At 57.8% G+C, this 18,744-nt stretch overlaps 1 protein-coding gene across 1 annotated transcript; it reads right to left on the bottom strand.

Annotated features, from left to right (window-relative positions):
• Window positions 1–277: 277 nt before the first annotated feature.
• On the bottom strand, window positions 278–18,661 carry LOC133747900 (transforming growth factor beta-1 proprotein). Its single transcript, XM_062176353.1, has 7 exons — window positions 17,458–18,661; window positions 14,228–14,388; window positions 11,001–11,118; window positions 8,569–8,646; window positions 8,286–8,433; window positions 1,128–1,281; window positions 278–718 (listed from the first exon to the last, which is right to left on the bottom strand). Exons 1-7 carry the CDS (start codon window positions 17,816–17,818, stop codon window positions 560–562), a joined length of 1,179 nt encoding a protein of 392 aa, XP_062032337.1. The 5' UTR covers window positions 17,819–18,661; the 3' UTR covers window positions 278–559.
• Between the last annotated feature and the right edge of the window lie 83 nt (window positions 18,662–18,744).

The raw sequence follows: 18,744 nt of genomic DNA, 5'->3' as shown, positions 1-18,744 counted from the left end.
CTCAGTTCTTCCACTTCCTATCCAGCTCCCTGTTCCTGCGACTGGGAAAGCAGTAGATGTATATGACAGTCCAAATGCTTGGGACCCTGCCACCCATGTGGGAGACCTGGATAGAGGTCCTGGCTCCTGGCCTCAGGTGAGCCCACACTTGGCCATTTTCGCCATTTGGGGGGTAAACCATGGATAGAAGATTGGATAATCTCTGTCTCTCCCTCTGTCACTCAAATAAATTTTGAAAACTTTCGTTCATTCAGAGTGTACTCAGAACAGCGCCGGAGGTGCTCAACAAGTAGATCTAAAAGGGATCGCACAGGGCCACAGGAGCACTGGGAACAGAATGTGCTCAGTGTTTACGGGATGCAAATGAGTGACACGGACACAAGCAACAGAACCGACCCACCTAGGCACCCAAAGACACGGAGACCCCAGTCCTCTTTCACCTTTAATAGCCCACAGGTGGGCTTGGGCACAGGTGTCCTTAAATACTGCCCCGGCCCGGGGGGCGAGGCGGGGTAGGGTGGGGCCGGGCCTGCTGGGGCGGGGCGGGGTGGGCGGAGCCTCAGCTGCACTTGCAGGATCGCACGATCATGTTGGACAGCTGCTCCACCTTGGGCTTGCGGCCCACGTAGTACACGATGGGCAGTGGCTCCAGCGCCTGTGGCACACAGCATGGCGCTGCCGACGCGCCTGGGTTGTGCTGGTTGTACAGGGCCAGGACCTGCGGGTGGCTCAGCGTCAGGGCCAAGGTCAGACCTCAGGGGGTGTGGGGGAGGGGGACGCCCCCACAGCCCCCTCCCCACCCCATGCCCCAGCGCAGCCAGCCTCTCCCCACCTTTCTGGCTTTTCTTCCTCCATCTCTGTGTTTGCTGACTCTCGCCTGTGTGGTCTGTGTTTCTTTGTCCTGCCGCCTTCTCCCTCATTCTGTCTCCCCATTTCTCCCTGCCTCTCTCCCCTGCACCCATCCCTGTTCCTCCAGCTTTCTGGGTGTCCTTCTGTCCCCTCTGCTCAGGCTCTATGTCTCTCCCACGCTCCTCCGTCCCCATCTCCCCCTCCCCAACTCTGCTTTCACCTCTTTCTCTCTGTCCTCTCCTGGGGCCCCAGCCCCCAACCCAGTGGGCCAGACCCACCTTGCTGTACTGGGTGTCCAGGCTCCAGATGTAGGGGCAGGGTCCCAGGCAGAAGTTGGCGTGGTAGCCCTTGGGCTCATGGATCCACTTCCAGCCCAGGTCCTTGCGGAAGTCAATGTACAGCTGCCGCACACAGCAGTTCTTCTCTGTGGAGCTGCAGGCAGGTGCATACATCAGGAGCTGAGAGGGGCCGTCCCCGGGGGGCTCTCCCTCCCCCCTGGTGTGTGTGGCCTGAAGTTGCCCCCACTCCCTTCTCCCTGGCAAGCTCCATGATGACAGCAGCGAGGACAAACAGAAACACACCGCGAACACCTACTAAGCACTTCCAGTAACCAAGCACTGCCAATGTTACACAGCATTCCAAACAAGCCACACTCTGGGAGGGGAAGCAGCCGTGCTGTGGCTTAGCCGGTTAAGCCACTGCCTGCAGCACAAGCATCCCGGCTGCTCCACTTCCCATCCAGCTCCCCGCTGATGCGCCTGGGAAAGCAGCAGAAGATGGCCCAAGTACTTCAACCCCTGCCACCCACGTGGGAGACTCGGATGCAGCTCCTGACTCCCGTCTGGCCCAGCCGTGGCCATTGTGGCCATCTGGAGAGTGATGGAAGACTTCTTTCTGCCCCTGCCTTTCTGTAGCTCCACCTTTCAAATAAACAAATCTTACTTTTAAAAAATGCAGCTACCCATTCCTGATGTGTCCCTTTGTGCCGACTGGGATCTGCTGAGGACAGAGTACAACCAAGACCACAGAGAATCCCTGCCTCCAGGGCCACCTGCCGTAAGCTGTAAGGTCATGCCTGTGCTCCAAACATGGCTCTGCCTCGCTCAGGGCAAACAGCCAAGCCCTCACCCCACGCCACAGGAGCTGCCGGACCTGCCTCAGCTCCCTCTCCGGCCACCCTTACCACATTGCCACTGCAGGAGCACGTCTGTCCTCCCATCACAGACCTGCCACCGGGCCACTTGCTGTGCCTGCTGCCTGGCTTGCTTTTCCCACACACACCCACTCCTGGCTCCATCAGGTCATTAAACCTTGGCTCGAATGTCCTACCGTTCGGACACATTAACCTCCACCAACAGTGCGTGGCATGCAGCAGGTGCTTAGTAAGCCACAGATACACGGACGAACGTCCCGCCCTCCGAGAGCCCTGCACGGCCCTCCCATCTGCACTATCACGCTTACGTCTGGGGTTCCCTCCACTGCAACAAAGCACAAAACACTTGCCCAAATCTGAGGCGGGCACATCTTGCTGAAGGTGGGAGAGTTCACGAGTTTGTGTTCACTGCTTCTGTGTACAAGCAAACCCTTCCACAATAAAGTAATTCCAATCAGAACAGGAAGAGAGTTCCCATATGTGCTTCTGAGGTATTTCCTTCTCAGAACTTGACACAGCTGCTGCTTCAGATTTCTGTTTCCTATGAGGATGGGAATTTGTCCGGTCCACTGCTGTATTCCAGTGCCACGTCCTACGGCAGGAGCTCAGCAAACGCTGCAGGCACTCAGTGACCCATGTACTATGGGCTTTACATCTTATTTATCTGAAAGGCAGGCACAGGCCAGCACTGTGGCGCAGTGGCTTCAGTACAGGGGTAGTATAGGGGTGCTGGTTCGAGCCCTGGCTGTTCCACTTCGCAACCAGCTCTCTGCTGATGTGCCTGGGAAAGCAGTGGGAGATGAACCAAGTGCTTGGGCTCCTGTTTCCATGTGGGAGACCCAGATGGGGTTTCAGGCTCTTGGCTTTGTTATGTCCCAGCTCTGGTTGCTATAGCCATTTGGGGAGTGAACCAGAGGATGGAAGATTTTCTCTCTCCCTCTGCCTCTCTGCAGCTCTTTTAAATAAATATGTAAATAAATTTTTAAAAAATAAAAAAGAGGGAGGGGGAGGGAAAGAGAGAGAATGAGAGAGAAGGGGGGAGGGGAGGTCCCATCTTCTGGTTCAGTCCTCACAGCGTGGTCTGGCCCAAGCAGAAGTCAGGAGTCAGGAACTCAGCTGGGCCTCCCAGGTGGCTGGCAGGGTCCCAAACATGTGGGCTCTCATATCTTCTGCTGCTTTCCCAGGCGCATTAACAGTGAGCTAGATTGGAAGCAGAGTGGCCGGGACTCAAACTGGCATTCACATGGGATGGGCATGTCCCAAGGGGCATCTTAACAGCAGCCTCTTAACCGCTGCACCAAATGTCTGCCACTATATTATGGTTTTAAAAAAACAGCTGGAGAACAGTGGGGTCTAAGATTCCACCATTCTGGACTCAGGGTTACTGTGCCAGGCTCCGCGCAGAGCCAGGCCCTCCTGCCCAGAGTCCCTGGGGAGCTTTATGTGCCAGCCCAGGCAGCCAGGGCTGAGGGCCCGAGAGCCCAGTGTAGGGGGGACTCATGGGAAGCCAGCAGCATTTTATATTTCACATCGGTGTCTTGTACAGGGAACACCATGCAAAGGGGCAGCACAGGGCACTCCAAATCTGCTATGCACAGGACCGACAGGAAGTCTGTTAAGTTGCTGTGAGTAGGGGTGGGCGCTGAAGCACAGTGGGTTAAGCCCCTGCTTGGGATGACCACGTCCCATAGCCCAGGGCCTGGGTTCAGGTCCCCACTACTGCGCTTCCAATACAGTGCCCTACTATGCACTTGGGAGGCTCCAGTGCTCGGGCTCGTGCCACCTATGGGGGAGACCCGGACTGAGTTCTGGCTTCAGCCTGGCCCAGTTCCCCTGTTGAAGGTACTGGAGGAGAGAACCAGCAGACGGAAGATCTGATTTTCAAATAAAGCAGTAAATAAACCCTTTTTTAAATGGCATCAGTGACATTTTCCTGTGACGATATCCTTCTGTATTTCCCACATTCTCAATGGTGGGTGTTCCTGGTTTTTAGAATAAGAACAAACAAAAGAAAACATAGACTTCCTATGTTCCTGAAAAAAAAAAAAAAAAGGCTTCCATTTGGGCAAAACAGAGAAGAACACAGTGACAGGCACGAGTGTCCTGCAGAGTCAGGGAAAGGAGACACAGCCCGAACCCAAGAGATGAGGGCCTCTGGATGGCCTCACTGGCCCTGGTCCATGCGCAGCGACTGTGCCCCGCCCCCCACGGGGTCTGCATCCATGGACTCAACCAACCACAGAGCAAGAACACTCAGAGGCAGCACTGAACACGGTGGTTAAGGCACTGTGGAGACTGTCCACTTCCGGTATCAGTGGGCTGAGATCCAAGTTCTGATTCCAGCTTCCTGCTCCCGCACATACTGGGAGGCAGCAGCTGATGGACCAAGTACTTAGGCTCCCACATGCTTCGGAGACTCAGAAGGAGCGCCCGGCTCCAGTCCGGCCCAGCCCAAGCCGTTGCAGTCATTTGGGGAGTGAACAGTGGATGAAATATCTCTCTGTCTCTCCCCCTCTATCACTCTATCAAAGAAAATAAAAACTTTATTTGAAAGGCAGGGTGGCAGAGGAGTAGAGAAAGAATGATTTTCCATCCACTGGGTCACTCCTCAAATGGCCACAACGGCCAGGAGCTTCTTCTGGGGCTCCCACGTGGGTGCAGGGTCCCAGGCACTGGGTCATCTTCTGCTGCTTTCCTAGGCACACTACCAGGGAGTTAGATTGGAAGGAGAGCAGCCAGAACTATAACCAAACCTTAAAAAAAATCACCCATGGGGCTGGTGCCGTGGCTTAGCGGGTTAAGCCACCCTCTCTGGCGCCGGCATCCCATATGGCTGCCGGTTCAAATCCCGGCTGCTCCACTTCCAATCCAGCACCCTGCTTGTGTGCCTGGGAAGGCATCTGAGGAGACCTGGAGGAAGCTTCTGGCTTTTGTTGCCATTTGGGGAGTGACCCAGTGGACTGCAGGCCTCTCTCTGTGCAACTCTCAAGGAAATCGTAAAAACAAAGAAACAAAAAAGAACCACCCAAAGAGCCTGACCTGAATTTTGAGACGCCACGAGCCAGGCCTTATTGTCTTCTGTTTGCAGAACGAAGGAAGCAGCCGCGGGGCCAGGGGGCTGCTGTTTGCTCACGCACCCGGCCGGGCTGGCTTCTCCGCGGGCTATGCCACCCCTGGGAGCCGGGCCCCGTCTGTCCAGCGTGGATGTGCAGGACGCGGCGGCCACGACGGGAACTTCCAGGGCCACACGAGCCCTTTCTGAGAGCCATGACCCCGAGAAGGAGGTAGGGACCAGAGGCCCGGACTCTGCATCTGTCCGGGGAGCGGGGTCAGAGGACGGGGGAGTCAGGAGGCCAGGACGGGGCGGCAGTGCGCATGCTCCGGGGAAAACGTTCCCGGCCGTCGCCCTTCAGCCTGAGGAGACCGCACACGTGTTTGCCAGAGACGGCTGTCATGTCCAGGGCAGCGGCGGCCAGGGCTCTGACGGCCTAAGCCTTGGACCATCCGTGACCCCTCTCTCCACGTCCGGGGTTCTCCACGGGGGTCCCTGGGCCAGCAGCAGCCAGGCGCTGACAGCTTGCGGGAGACCCCTCAGCGGTGACCGCGGTGACCGCGCTCCAGCTGACCCGGAAGTGCTCCCGGCGCCCGTCAAGACATGGCCGCCATCGCTTGCAAGGCCTCCTCCGTTAGTCTGGCAGGCCCAGGGCACGCGCAGAGGCCTCCCAGGGCCCTCGGGCATCGGAGACGGAGGTCAGCAGACCCGCGGAGCCCGTAGGAAGCTGAGCGAGCGTGAAAACCTTAGCCCACGCAGGCTCACGCACCCAGAGGCCGACAGTAGCTCTGAGCTGAACGCCGGGGTTTCGGGTGCCGATGTCCGCACAGTCTCTCCCAGTCTGGCCCAAGCAAACCTGGAGTCCTGGAGCTCCCTACAGGCCTCACAGCTTCGCTTTGCGACGCTGGGTGCTGGACGCTCTGCGCAGGCGCCGCTACCCACGTGATCCCCTGCGCCCCGCCCACTTCCTGCCCCGCGGAAGGTTCCAGAGCGCGGCGGCGCCCGCGCGGGGTGGTCTGGGAGAGCGGGGCTGTAGAGACCCGGCCAGTACCGTGAGAGGAGCTCTGCGGGGTCCGGTCGGAGTCTAGGGGGCCCCGGGGGGCTCCTCCGTCCTCTGCTTTGAAGTTTGGATGGAGAAAGAGCCAGACGCGGTCTAGGCCTTGAGAGGGGCGGGGCCTGTCCTAGGCTCCTCCTAGAATTCCCCGAGCCGCCGCTCCTCCTATGTATGACACCCATTCATCGGAAATGTGTATATGCAGTGTGTGTAGATGTATATGTCTATTTATATAAAGTAGATATGTGTATATAATGTCCATTTTGTAGGTAATGTCTGTGTATGTATATATGCATATAATATATCTATTATATGCATCTATAAATACATAATCCATGTTTATATAATGTATGGTTATATTTAATATTTGTTATATAACATGCATATGTATAATATAATATGAATATATTTGTTATATAACATGCATATATACACATAATCTGTTATATATCTATTATGTAAAATGTCTATATACTTATAGTATATTTTATAATTATGTATTATATATATATAATATATAGTATCCACTTAGTAATGTAAGTGGATATCGCTTTCTATACATTTATATAAATTGGCAACAGCAAATATTAATATTTCTGTATATTTATAATATCTTACATATGACTACATTTATTTTAAAGGTTTATTTTATTTTATTTGAAGGCAGTTACAGAGACAGAGAAGGACAGAGAAAGAGATCTTCCATCTGGTTGGTCACTCCCCAAATGGCCACAATGCCTAGGGCTGGGTCAGGCCAGAGACAGGAGCTTCAACCAGGATTCCCATGTGGGTGCTGGGGACCAAACACTTAGGCCATCTTTCCCTGCTTTCCCAGGCACTTAGCAGGGAGCTGGATAGGAAGTGGAGCAGCTGGGACTAAACTGGCACCCATATGGGATGCAGGCATTGCAGGCGGCAGCTTTACCTGCTATACCCCAATGCCAGCTTGAGAGTATTTATTTATATATACTCATTTAGGGGCAAAGTAATTTTTTATGCAAATTTTTTTCATAATACAGGGAAAACGTATATTATAAAAAAACTATGCTTAGATATCAGAAATCTTTTTGCACAAAAATAATTATAGGCTTTTAATTCCAATTCCCATTAACGTTCTGGATCCCCTGTGTACGTGTGTGTGTGCGGGGTGTCCCCTGGATCGGGCTCCCAGGTCTGGATTTCACAGCCTGCGACCCCGTGGTCCAGAGCCCTGAGCAGGTCCAGGTCTGACTCTGGGCAGCGCCCTCGCCGCTGAGCTCCTGTTTTGCCTCCCAGAGTCCAGGGCGCTCAGGACCTCAGCCCCTCTCTCCCTGGGGGTCCTAGCCCAGGTGTGAGATCTGGTGATGAAAGAGCCCTAGAGAAGGGGCGACGTCCAGCCGGAAACACCATGAAATAAAGCCGGGACAGCACCACAGAGTCTCCTAGGGGAGGGGTGGGCTGCGACTCCCACGCTGGGCCCTCCACATTCTAAGTGAACTCCAGCGACCTGGGCCCCAGCTGACTGGGCTGTGAGGTCCCAGCGCTCTAGCTCGAAGACGCCCTTCCCGTGTCCCAGCTCGCCAGGCTCCAGGCCTTCCAGAGCCCCACGTTCCAACCTCCCATGCAGCCTTCCACCACACGCAGCCAGCACAGGAGGCCCAGCCTGCCGCCTTCCAGGACCCGCACTCCCTGGCTGAGCCCCGCATCCTCGCAGTCAGCATTCCCACTTCCTCCACACCCAGCCAGGGCTCACATTTCAGCCCAGGGTCCCACCACTGGGAGCCTAATGTCCCAGGATGCCAGGGGGCCAGCACTGGGGTCTCCGATCTGCCAGGGATGTAGGAACCCAAAACGCACAATCTTCTCACTCTAGGCTCCCAGCACTGCAGCTTCCTCGACTCCAGCGGCCCAGCTCCCAGTCACAGACGCTGCACCCAGCATTCTAGAACTCCAGCCCCAGACACTTTCAGAAGCCCCCAGCAAGGCAGCCTTGCCACACCGAATTCCAGTTCCCGTGCCACATCCTGACAGCCTCCGACTGCTGCACTGCACCAGGAAGGGGCCCGTGCCCCACGTTCTAGGCCTCCCAGGTCCCAACCCAGCTGCCAGGTCCTGACCCTCAGGCTAAAGAGAAGCCCAGCCGAGTGTGGCTCAGCCAGGGGTGCAGCCCAGAGGGCTACAAAGACCACCATGTTCACCTGAAGCAGTAGTTGGTGTCCAGGGCTCGGCGGTGCCGGGAACTGTGTAGATGTTGAGCCCGTTCCAGGGGGGTGGCCATGAGGAGCAGGAAGGGCCGGTTCATGCTGTGAATGGTGGCCAGGTCACCTCGACGGCCGGAACTGATCCCTGTTTGGGAGGGGGCTCTTAGATGGATGCCTAGTGGCACTGGGCAGGTTGGGGAGGGGGACACACACACGAGCACACATAGGCACACACATAGATCACATCCGGGGATGGACTGGGCCAGGGCCATGGACTCACCGTTGATGTCCACGTGGAGGACATTATCTTTGTTGTCACAGGAGCAGTGGGCGCTGAGGCGGAAGCCCTCTATTTCCTCTGTGGGAGTGGGGAAAGGGAAGCCAGTCTGAGTGGGAGGCTCAGCCAGACCCTGGAGGAATTGGAAGGAAGGAGCAAACTCCAGGGGCTTCTCCTGCCTGGGACAGCCCTCCCCTCCCCCCACCACTATCACCACCACCATCGTGCTCAGCTCTTTGCTTTGCCAGCAGCGTCCCCTTCGAGTCTCAGCTCACGTCACCTCCTCAGAGAGCCCTCCAGGATGCACACCCTCCCGGACCATGACATCACCTTGTTTTCTCCATAGCATGTGACCTCTGACACTGGTGTTTGGCTATTTATTTCTCTCAGTAGAAAGGATACTTCAGATAGAGACCCTTATTTTTTTGTTCCCAGCTGGGCCTGGCCCACAGACTCAAAAAAAGAAATACCTGGGAGCTGGTGGTGGTGTGCAGCAGGTTAAGCTACCGATGGCAATGCTGGCATCCCAATCACCTGTTTCGGTACCAGGTACTAGACTTGTTTTTGTTTGTTTTGCTACTGATTTATTTGAAACACAGAGGTACAGAAAAGAAAAGGGGGAGGTACACAGAGAGATCTTCCATCTGCTGGTTCTTTACTCAGGTGGCCACAGTGGCCAGCACCGAGGCTGAAGCGAGGAGCTTCACTGGGCTCTCCCCCGTTGGTGCATTGTCCCTGCTTTCAGGGGCACATAAGCGGGGAGCGGGATCAGAAGTGGAGCAGCGGGAATGAAACAGGTGCCCATTTGGGATGCCATCATGACAGGCAGCAGCTTAACCGACTCCACCATAATGCCACCCACCTGTACCTCCACTTCTGCGCCAGCTCCCTGTTATCTACCTGGGAAAGCAGCAGAAGATGGCCTAAGTGCTTGGGGCCCTGGCCACCCACGTGGAGACCCTGATGGAGTTCCAAGGTCCTGGCTTAACTTGGCTCAGCCCCAGGCATTGCAGCCATTTCAGGGGAGAACAAGCGGGTGGAAGATCTCTCTCCCTTGTTCTTTGTCTCTCTCTCTCCCAAGCTCTCTGTAACTCTGCCTTTTATAAACAAATCTTTAAACAAAGAAACAAACATCTTAGGAAATATTTGGGAGTGACCCAGCAGATGGACATCTCTCCATCCCCAGTTCTCATCTTTAAAAAAACAAAGTCCACAGGTACTGGGTGTTCTGTCCTAAACCCCTCCCTGTGTGCTGGCCCTGTAACCCTCCCCCACTGTCCATCTGACATACAGAAAGGACGTGACCTGCCCTCAGTCACACAGGCGGCCAAGGCTGGGAGGCAAAGCTAAGCCTGGGGCTTTCCCGAGGGCAGATGTGGGATAAAGGCACCTGGAAGGAGTAAGTGATGGTTTCTTATCTTCTCCTGCCTGCGGGCCCTGGGCTGTGTGCTTGGATAGAGAGCAACCCAGACACGGGAGATCCTGCAAGACGCCGTCTCTGGCCCAGGGCGCCCTCACTGCCCACTGCTCCCTATGCCCTCGCTGCACCTGGCCTAACTAATTCTGTGAGTCTCCACACAATCGCCCTCCTCCAGGGAGCCCTCCTGGCCCCCAGATGAGTTTGGGTGCCTGCTCTGGGCCCACACAGCAATGGGGGCTTCCCCACCCTGACACCAATCCCTCTGCCTTTGCCTCCCCATTCACAGCCTTGGTCCTTCCAGGTCACTGCTGCCTGCCGGGGCTTTGGCAGGAACTGCTAAGTGCAGAGGGAAGTGGAGCCCAGGAGGGCAGGACCCAGGGCTGTCCTGCTCCCCACTGTGTCCCCCACGCCACCCACACAGGGCCGGGCCCAGGACAGGAGCCTGAGGGGATTGCTGGGATGCGTGCATGACTAGGAGGGACACTGGGCACTGTGGACGCAGCGAGGGAGAGGAGTGGCACAGTCCTTTCCTGGGCAGATGCACTGTGCCCGGCTCTCCCTGCTCTCAGGGCCTTAGCACAGGCTGCTCCCCTGCCCAGAACACGTGGCCCCTCATTGCTTCCTTCCAGATTGCACTCAGCCCTCCAACATCAACTCAGAATCGTCCTCCTCCAGGAAGCCCTCCCTGAACCTAGGCTGGGCCAGGCACTCCCTTTGGGCTCCTCATCCCAGCCGTGGCCACTCTGGGTCATCCCTGCACAGCTAACCACCCCCACCCACCCACCCACCCAAATGATGATGAGCTCTGTGCAGACTGGGACCGGGCTGTCCTGGTCAGGCTGTGTCTGTCCCTGCATCACCTGTCACAGGGCAGGGCAGAAAGCAGGTGCTCAGGAAATGGATGAACCACGAACAGATCCCTCACTCATCTCCAGCTCTGAGTGCCTAGGACACCAGCAGGGGATGGGGGCAGAACCCAGGAGAAGCAGGGGTGGGGAAGACCCGCCATCTTCACCTCCGTGGCTCAGCCATTGTCGCACAACTCCAGTGACGTCAAAGGACAACCACTCTGCTGTGTTGCTTGGGGCCAGCAGCCGGTTGCTGAGGTAGCGCCAGGAATCATTGCTGTATTTCTGGAGGACAAAGCACGGGGGAGAGAGAAGCCGGAGATGCTGGCAGTGCCTCCCACACAAGGACCACACCGCCACCCCTGCTCCCCAGGTGGCTTCCAGACCTGGCCCCCTAGACACCCACTGGGGCCTGTGGGCTCACCTCCAACAGCACCCTGGAGAGGAGTGGCCAAGGCTCTTTGGGACTGCCTGTCCCACTTTGATTCCCTGAGGGGTTGGGGGAGGGGTGCTATTCTCCTTGGAGGCCTGAGGTACTGACCAAAGCTGGGCCCCTCTCCACCTGCACAGCCCGCACGGCCAAGACTGTGGTGCCAGCACCTGGGCTGTGCTGAGCGTTCAGTCGGCTGGAGTGACAGCCTGGTTCTGAGCTGAAGGCTTAGGTAGAAGCCATTCTGTGCTCCAGTGTTTGAGAAAGCCCAGGAAGGCCAACTATGGGCCTGAGCAGTCCCTGGAGATCATGTCTACTAATCCAGGAGTCTGGGGCCAGTAGGGGCACAGTGTGCTGTGGCACAACCTGGGATTCTGGCATCCCATAGGAGCCTCATTTTGAGTCCAGGCTGCTCCACTTCTGATCCAGCTCCCTGCTAATGCGCCTGGGAAGGCAGCAGAGGATGGTCCTAGTGGGCCCTGCCACTCCCGTGGGAGAGCTGGATGTAATTCCAGGCTCCTGTATTCTGTCTGGCCTTGCCATGGCCATTGTGGCCATTTTAGGAGGAAACTAGTTCAATGGATCTATCATTCTGCTTTTTTTTTTAATTAGTTTATTTATTTATTTATTTATTTATTTATTTTGACAGGCAGAGTGGATAGTGAGAGAGAGACAGAGAGAAAGGTCTTCCTTTTGCCGTTGGTTCACCCTCCAATGGCCGCTGTGGCCGGCGCATCATGCTGATCCGAAGCCAGGAGCCAGGTGCTTCTCCTGGTCTCCCATGCGGGTGCAGGGCCCAAGCACTTGGGCCATCCTCCACTGCCTGCCCAGGCCATAGCTGAGAGCTGGCCTGGAAGAGGGGCAACCGGGATAGAATCTGGTGCCCCAACCGGGACTAGAACCCAGTGTGCCGGCACCGCAAGGTGGAGGATTAGCCTGTTAAGCCACGGCGCTGGCCCTAATTAGTTTATTTAAAAGGCAGAGTTACACAGAGCAAGAGAGACATACAGCGATATCCTCCATCTGCTGGTTCACTCCTGAAATGGTTGCAACCGCCAGAGCTGGGGAAATCTGAATCCAGGAGCCTCCTCCCACTCTCCCAAGTGGATGCAGGGGCCTGGTATTCGGGCCATCCTCCAGTGTTGTTCCAAGCAAACCAGAAAGGAACTGGATGGGAAGTGGACCATTCAGGACTGGATCGGTGCCCATGTGGGATGCCAGCATCACAGGCATTGGCTTTATGTGCTGTACCATGACACCAACCCCAGTGAATCAATTTTTTAAAAATATAACACTTTAAAATAAGAAAACCAGGTGTGTGACCTATGGCAGGGAAAGAAACAACCTCCTGTGTCAGACAGCACCCTCCAGGGGCCACAGCAAGAAGCTGAAGTCTTCAGACTCCAAGAACTGAACACAAGGCCAAGTTTCTTACTGTGAGGCTCTAACACCCATGGTCCTGCAAGTGTAACACTGCAGATGGCAAAGACTCTGGGTCAGTGATCTAGGACTCCAGCCCTTCCAGAAGGGCAGATAAGGGCCTGGAGACTCCACCTGGAGAGCAGTGCTTTCCAAAGACCTCTCGGAACGTTCACAATCAGTGATGTGCAGACAGCAGCTGCTGGGGCAGTTACTTAGCTTAGAGGGGCCTGCTTTCCCATAGCGGGGTGCCTGGTTGGATACCTGGCTCTATGTCCTGACTCCCGCTTCCTGCTAATGCAGACCCGGGGAGGTGGAGGGTGATGGCTCAAGTAGGTGGGTCCCTGCCTCCCACGTGGGAGACCTGAGCAGAGTTTTCAGCTGCCTGCTTTGTCCTGGCGCAGCCCTGGCCATGGTAGGCATTTGGGGAGTGAACCAGCAGATGGGAACTCAACCTGTCTGTCTCTCAAATACATAAATAAAAAATAAAAAGAGGAATTCAAGCTGGAGTTGTGGTGCAGTGGGTTAAGCTACAGCCTGTAATGCCAGTATCCCATCTGAGACTTGTTCAAACCCTGGCTGCTCCACTTCTGATCTAGCACCCTGCTAATGTGCCTGGGAAAGCATCAGAAGATGGCCCAAGTATCTGGACCCTGCCTCCCACATAGGAAATTGGGATGGAGTTCCACACTCCTGGCTTGGACCTGACCCAGCCTAGTTGTTTTGGCCATGTGGGGCAGGAACTAGCAGATGGAAGATCTCTCTATCCTGAGTATATCTCTCACACTTTCTGTAACCCTGCCTTTCATATAATTAAAAAGAAAACCCTCAAAGAAAATGAATGACAGAGGCCGGCGCTGTGGCGTGGCAGGTAAAGCCTCCGCCTGTGGTGCCAGCATCCCATATGGGCGCCAGTTTGTGTCCCAGCTGCTGTACTTCCGATCTAGCTCTCTGCTATGGCCTGGGAAAGCAGTAGAAGATGGCCCAAGTGCTTGGGCCCCTTCACTCTTCTCCTTCTGGGAGACCCAGAAGAAACTCCTGATTCCTGATCGGCACAGTTCCGGCCGTTGTAGTCAACTGGGGAGTGAACCAGCAGATAGAAGACCTTTCTCTCTCTCTCTGCCACTTTCTCTCTGTGTATAACTCTTGAGTTTCAAATAAATAAATAAATCTTTTTTTAAAAAAAGAAAATGACAAAATAGCAGCTACTACCCACATTACTATAAGTACTGGAAATATTTCATGTTAATCAATTTCAATTTTAATCAAGTTAAATGTGACTGGCACCACCATACTAGACAGAACAGTTCTAGAGCCTCATCCTGTCCAGAGATTTCAACTTTCTACAGTCCTGATTTCTTCAGGGACCCAACTCCTAAGACCCCAGCCTTCCAAGCATTTGAAAATCCTGGAAGAGTGCGAAGTTCACCAGAGCCCCAGGAATCCCCGGTCTGTGCTCCTCCCCCCTTCCCAGGGCCATCTATGAGGACCCTGAGGTCAGCAGCCTTCCACCCCCACCTGGTCACAGCTCAGCTCCCTCCTCACCTGGTACAGCTCCACGTGCTGCTCCTGCTGTAACTTGAGCCTCTGCAGGCGCAGCTCTGCCCGGGAGAGCAACACTGGCTCCGGCACTGCTTCCCGGAGCTCTGACGTGTTGAAGAGCATATAGACGCTGTGCCGGCTTTCTTTGTATTTTTTGTAGATTTCTAGTTGGGAGGAGCAGACAGAGGAGTCAGGGTTTGGCAGGGGTGGAAGGAGCGGGGCACCCCCAGTCTGAGGGCGAGGGCCCAGAGCTGCAGCCCAGGTTGCAGTTGGACTCTGACACTTTTCAGCTGTGTGACCTTGGGGCCGAGGGTCCCTTTGGGTGGGCTTCCTGCCCTGCACCGTGGGTCCTGACCACTCTGTCTCCCTGAGGCCTCCTCTCTGCCCACCCAGGGAGTGGCCGTGTGGCTCCCTTCTCCCAGGCACCCAGCTCAGATGCGGATTGCACTGCAAGAGGAAGGGTCATGGGTAGAGGCTGGGGTCAGGAAGAGCCTCTGCTGCCTGTGCGCTGTGTGACCTGGGGCACTCACTCCCCTCCCTGACCCTGAGGCTCTGTCCCTGTGAACCTCAACAGCAGCGTCCAGCTCTGTGCCTTGCACTCAAGGGCTCCTGACTGCGGCCCTGGGGAACCCTGGAGGGGAGGAGTCCTCCCGCTGAGCCAGATCCTCATCTGTAAGAGCAGAAACAACTGCAGGACCAGGTGGGAGACAGAGACCACACAGAGGAAGCCCTGACAGAGCGGGCGCACAGCCAATCAGGATTGCGGAGGGCGGGCACAAGGGCTACACCTGCCACTCAGTCACCAGCCTGCTGAGCCTTGTTTTGGAGCCAGCATTGTGGCACAGTGGGTAAAGACACTGTCACACTGGTTCAAGTCCCCGCTGCTTCACTTCAGATCTTGCTCCCTGCTGAGGAGCCTGGGAAAACAGTAGCAGATGACTCAAGTCCTTGGGTCCCTGCACCCACATGCGAGTCTCCTGGCTGGAAACCGTCCCAGCTCTAGCCCTTGTGGCCATTTGGAGAGTGAATCAGCAGATGGAAGACCTCTCTCTCTCTCTCTCTCTAACTCTTTCAAATAAATAAATCTTAAAAAAAAAAAAAAAAAAGTACTGTTAGCCAGAGGCTGTTCAGAGCACTTTACAAAGAAGACATCTACCCCTCACAACAAGCTCCTGAGGAAGGCACCTGAATTCTATCCATTTAACAGATGAAGAAACAGGCACACAGAGATCCATGCGCCCTAAGGTCACACAGCTAGGGGTTCAAACAGCCAGCCTGGTCCCAGAGAGGGCAGCACCTTACCCCTCAGCTGTGTGGCCTCCCTGCTAGGGGGAGGCTGTTGGTGGTTTTGTGAACTTGTGAACTGCTTCTTCCCCACCTGGTGAGAGGTCTGAATGGCTACAGGGGCAGAAGGCACTAAGAGGGTTCCTAGTCTGGGTATCGTTTGGCATTGGGGGTGAAGGGGCAGGCCATGCACTGGGTCACCTGCTCTGGGACCCCTAGAGTGAGTTTGTGAAACAGAGGGAGCCCCTTCCCCTGCCCCCCCTCCACCCCCAAATAAGCCTGCTCTTGGCCAGCTGTTACTCAGCAAACCCCAGGAAGGGCAGAGCGAGGCTGGGCTGAGGGATAGGAAGTGAGAAGTCCAGGCAGGGCTGGAGGGTGCCCAGAGGGGGCTGAGGGAGAGAGAGAGACCAGAGAAGGAGGCTCACACAGGAACAGGAAGGCCACGGTGGACACACCCGCGGAGACACGCGAGTTTAGGGAAGAGGACGTGGCCTCCTCAGGAGAAACTCAGTGAGCAAATTCACATCGCGGTCGAAGGTGAAGGCGGAAGGGAGGCCAGATGGACCAGTGGGTGGGGAAGGGGCGCCTTTGGACTACAGCTGCATATCGGGTGCGGGCGCGAGCCAGGGACCCCCCCAAGCCCACTGCACAGGACACAAAGTGAAACCTGGGGATTCACCCCAAGCCCCCAGCCACGAGGCAGCCTGGGTCCCCGCGTGGGCGCCGACGGGGCGGGCCCACAGGCGCCCCTCCCACAGCTGGAGGGAGAGGGGCGGGACGCGCCGCTGCCGCGAGGGCGGGGACGAACCTGCCTCGTCTCGCCCCAGGCTCCGCGCGCGATCCCCGCCCCCGGGCCACGGGAAGGAAAGGGAAGGGAGGAGGGTTGGCGGCCGGACGCTGGGGTTTCCCCAGCCTCTCCGGAGGAACTGCAACTCCAGGGTCCGCAGTGCCGGCCTTCAGCCCTGCGGGGTCCTCCTTCCTCTTCGGGAAAAGCGAGCTCCTCCCCGCCGCGCGTGGCACCCACGTGGGGCAGCCTCACCTCCACCTGCTAGCTTTTTTCACTTGGGCCTCGCACAGGCGCCCCCGCCCAGACCTCCCCACAACCGCTCCACTCCTCGGCGGGCCCCTCCCATCCCACAGCGAGCGGGTTTCGCGGCTCAGCGCCCTGGCACCACCGACCCCCCCCCCCCCGCCCATCCCAACACACCTTTCCACGCCCCTCTGCTCTCCGTAAGCCCCTTCCCCGACCCAGGAGTCCTGGTTCCTGGGATTCCCTGCTCTGTGCCTTCACTCCGGCTGCAAGCACGCACGACCCTCTGCACGCACCCTGGGCACGCGCTCCGGGTCTCCGCTCCTCTCCCGCCAGCCTCCTCCTCCCGCCGCCGGCCTCTTGTCCCATGCCGCACCCATCACGCAGACCACCGCCTCTCTCGCCACGACCCCTGCAGTCCCCCGTGTCCCATGCGCCCTGGAAGCGGGTCCACACTCTTGGCACTTTGCTGCGGTTCGCCTCACCTCGCTTTTGCTCCTTCCGTCTTTCCGTTTCGTGACCCCCAAACTCTGCCCAGCTTTCTCACTGGCTCCCTTTCCCACAAACTAGGGGCTCAGCCTCTCCCCACAGAGCACCCCTCTCTGCAGCTCCACCCCGCGACCCCCGCATTCCACGTGCCCTGCCAGAGGGAACGTCCTTCTACCCCAATGCCTCTGTCCCCCGGGACCCCCCCCCATCCCGCGGGTCCCGTCCACTTGGCGCACTGTTCTAGGACCAGTCCCTGAGGGTCGGAGAGCTCAGAGCCCCCGTCTTTAGGACACGCCCTCCCCCGCGTACCCTGTGCACCCAGGGGTCCCCTTCCTCCCGCTGTGTCCTCTGCGGGTAATTTCCTCCCTGACCCCTGCACTCCGGCGCCCCCTGGGGGCCCCCTCCCGGGTCCCCGTCCCTCGGAGCTCACTGTTGTTGCTGTCCACCATTAGCACGCGGGTGACCTCCTTGGCGTAGTAGTCGGCCTCGGGCTCCGGCTCCTGCTCGGCGCTCTCCCCGGCCACCCGGTCGCGGGTGCTGTTGTACAGGGCGAGCACGGCCTCGGGAAGCGGACCGGGCGGCACCTCCCCCTGGCTCGGGGGACTGGCGAGCCGCAGTTTGGACAGGATCTGGCCGCGGATGGCCTCGATGCGCTTCCGCTTCACCAGCTCCATGTCGATGGTCTTGCAGGTGGACAGTCCCGCGGCCGGCCGGCCGGGCGTCAACACTAGGAGCCACAGCAGCGGCAGCAGCAGCAGCGGCAGAAGCAGCCGTAGCCCGGAGGGCGGCATGGGGGAGGCGGCGCACCCCGGCACTGCCGAGAGCGCGAACAGGGCTAGGGTGGGGTGGGGAGGCCCCGCCCCTGAAGGGGCTGAGGGTCTCCCGGGGTAAGGGAGGAGGGTCTCAGGGAAAAGTTGAGGCCCTCAGGAAGACAGAAGCAGGGGTGGAGGGGAGGCTGTGGCCAGGGTGTCTCGGAATCCCACGAAAGAAACGGAGACAGGCGAGTTCTACTACCAGAAGGTGGGTGGTCTTGAGTAAGGGAGCTGGAGAAGGGCTGAGACCCGTCCCCGGAGGAGGGAAGGTCCTAGGATGCTCGGGGTTCAGGAGACGGGCAGAGGGTGCGCCTGAGGCTGGGGCAAAGCCTTCGCGGGAGAAAGGGTCCGAGGCTCGGAGGGCTGGTCCGGAATGGGGGTCGCTGTGTAGGAGGCAGCGAGGGAGCAAGCGTCCGAGGCGGTGAGGAGAGGGGCGGCCTGGGGTCCCCAAGTCCTGCCTCCCCCTGGGCCAGCGCCGCGCCAAGCGGTCCCCGCGCCTCCGGCTCCCAGCCGCAGCGGAAAAGTCTCAAAACTTTTTTCCTCTTCTCCCAACCAGCTCGTCCCTCCTCCCGCTCCTCCTCCCCCTCCTCCCCGCTGTGGCGGCGGCGGCGGCGGCGGCGGCGGGGGCGGCTCTTCTCAGACTGTGGCCTCGGGCTGCTCCTCGGCGGCTCCTTCCTCCGCTCAGCTGCGCTCGGGGCCCAGGCTCTGCCCGCGGGCAGCTCCGAGCCGGGGGGTGCCCCGGAGGGGGCGTCCCCCCTGCCCCCGGTCGGGGGCCTCGCTGTCTGGCGGATCCGCGGCGGGAGGAGGGAGGGGGACGGACCGGGGCGCGAAGGGCGGCGTCGGCGGGGACCGGCCAGGGCGGCGGGGGGTTTTGAAGCCGCCCCGGCCCCACCCAGGAAGCGCGT

Source organism: Lepus europaeus, chromosome 19 (assembly GCF_033115175.1).
Source record: "Lepus europaeus isolate LE1 chromosome 19, mLepTim1.pri, whole genome shotgun sequence".
In the NCBI taxonomy this organism is placed as follows: Eukaryota; Metazoa; Chordata; class Mammalia; order Lagomorpha; family Leporidae; genus Lepus; species Lepus europaeus.
Note: the sequence above shows the minus strand (reverse complement) of the source record. Positions and strands in the feature narration are given on the sequence as shown.

What these genes read in the sequence shown, in the direction of transcription:
- LOC133747900 (XM_062176353.1), bottom strand. Translation starts at nt 17,818, where the DNA reads ATGCCGCCCTCCGGGCTACGGCTGCTTCTGCCGCTGCTGCTGCTGCCG. An exon ending in AATGGTGGACAGCAACAACA is followed by an intron (nt 14,389 to 17,457) that starts GTGAGCTCCGAG and finishes CCTCCCAACTAG; the next exon opens with AAATCTACAAAAAATACAAA. An exon ending in GACACCAACTACTGCTTCAG is followed by an intron (nt 1,282 to 8,285) that starts GTGAACATGGTG and finishes ACCTGCCTGCAG; the next exon opens with CTCCACAGAGAAGAACTGCT.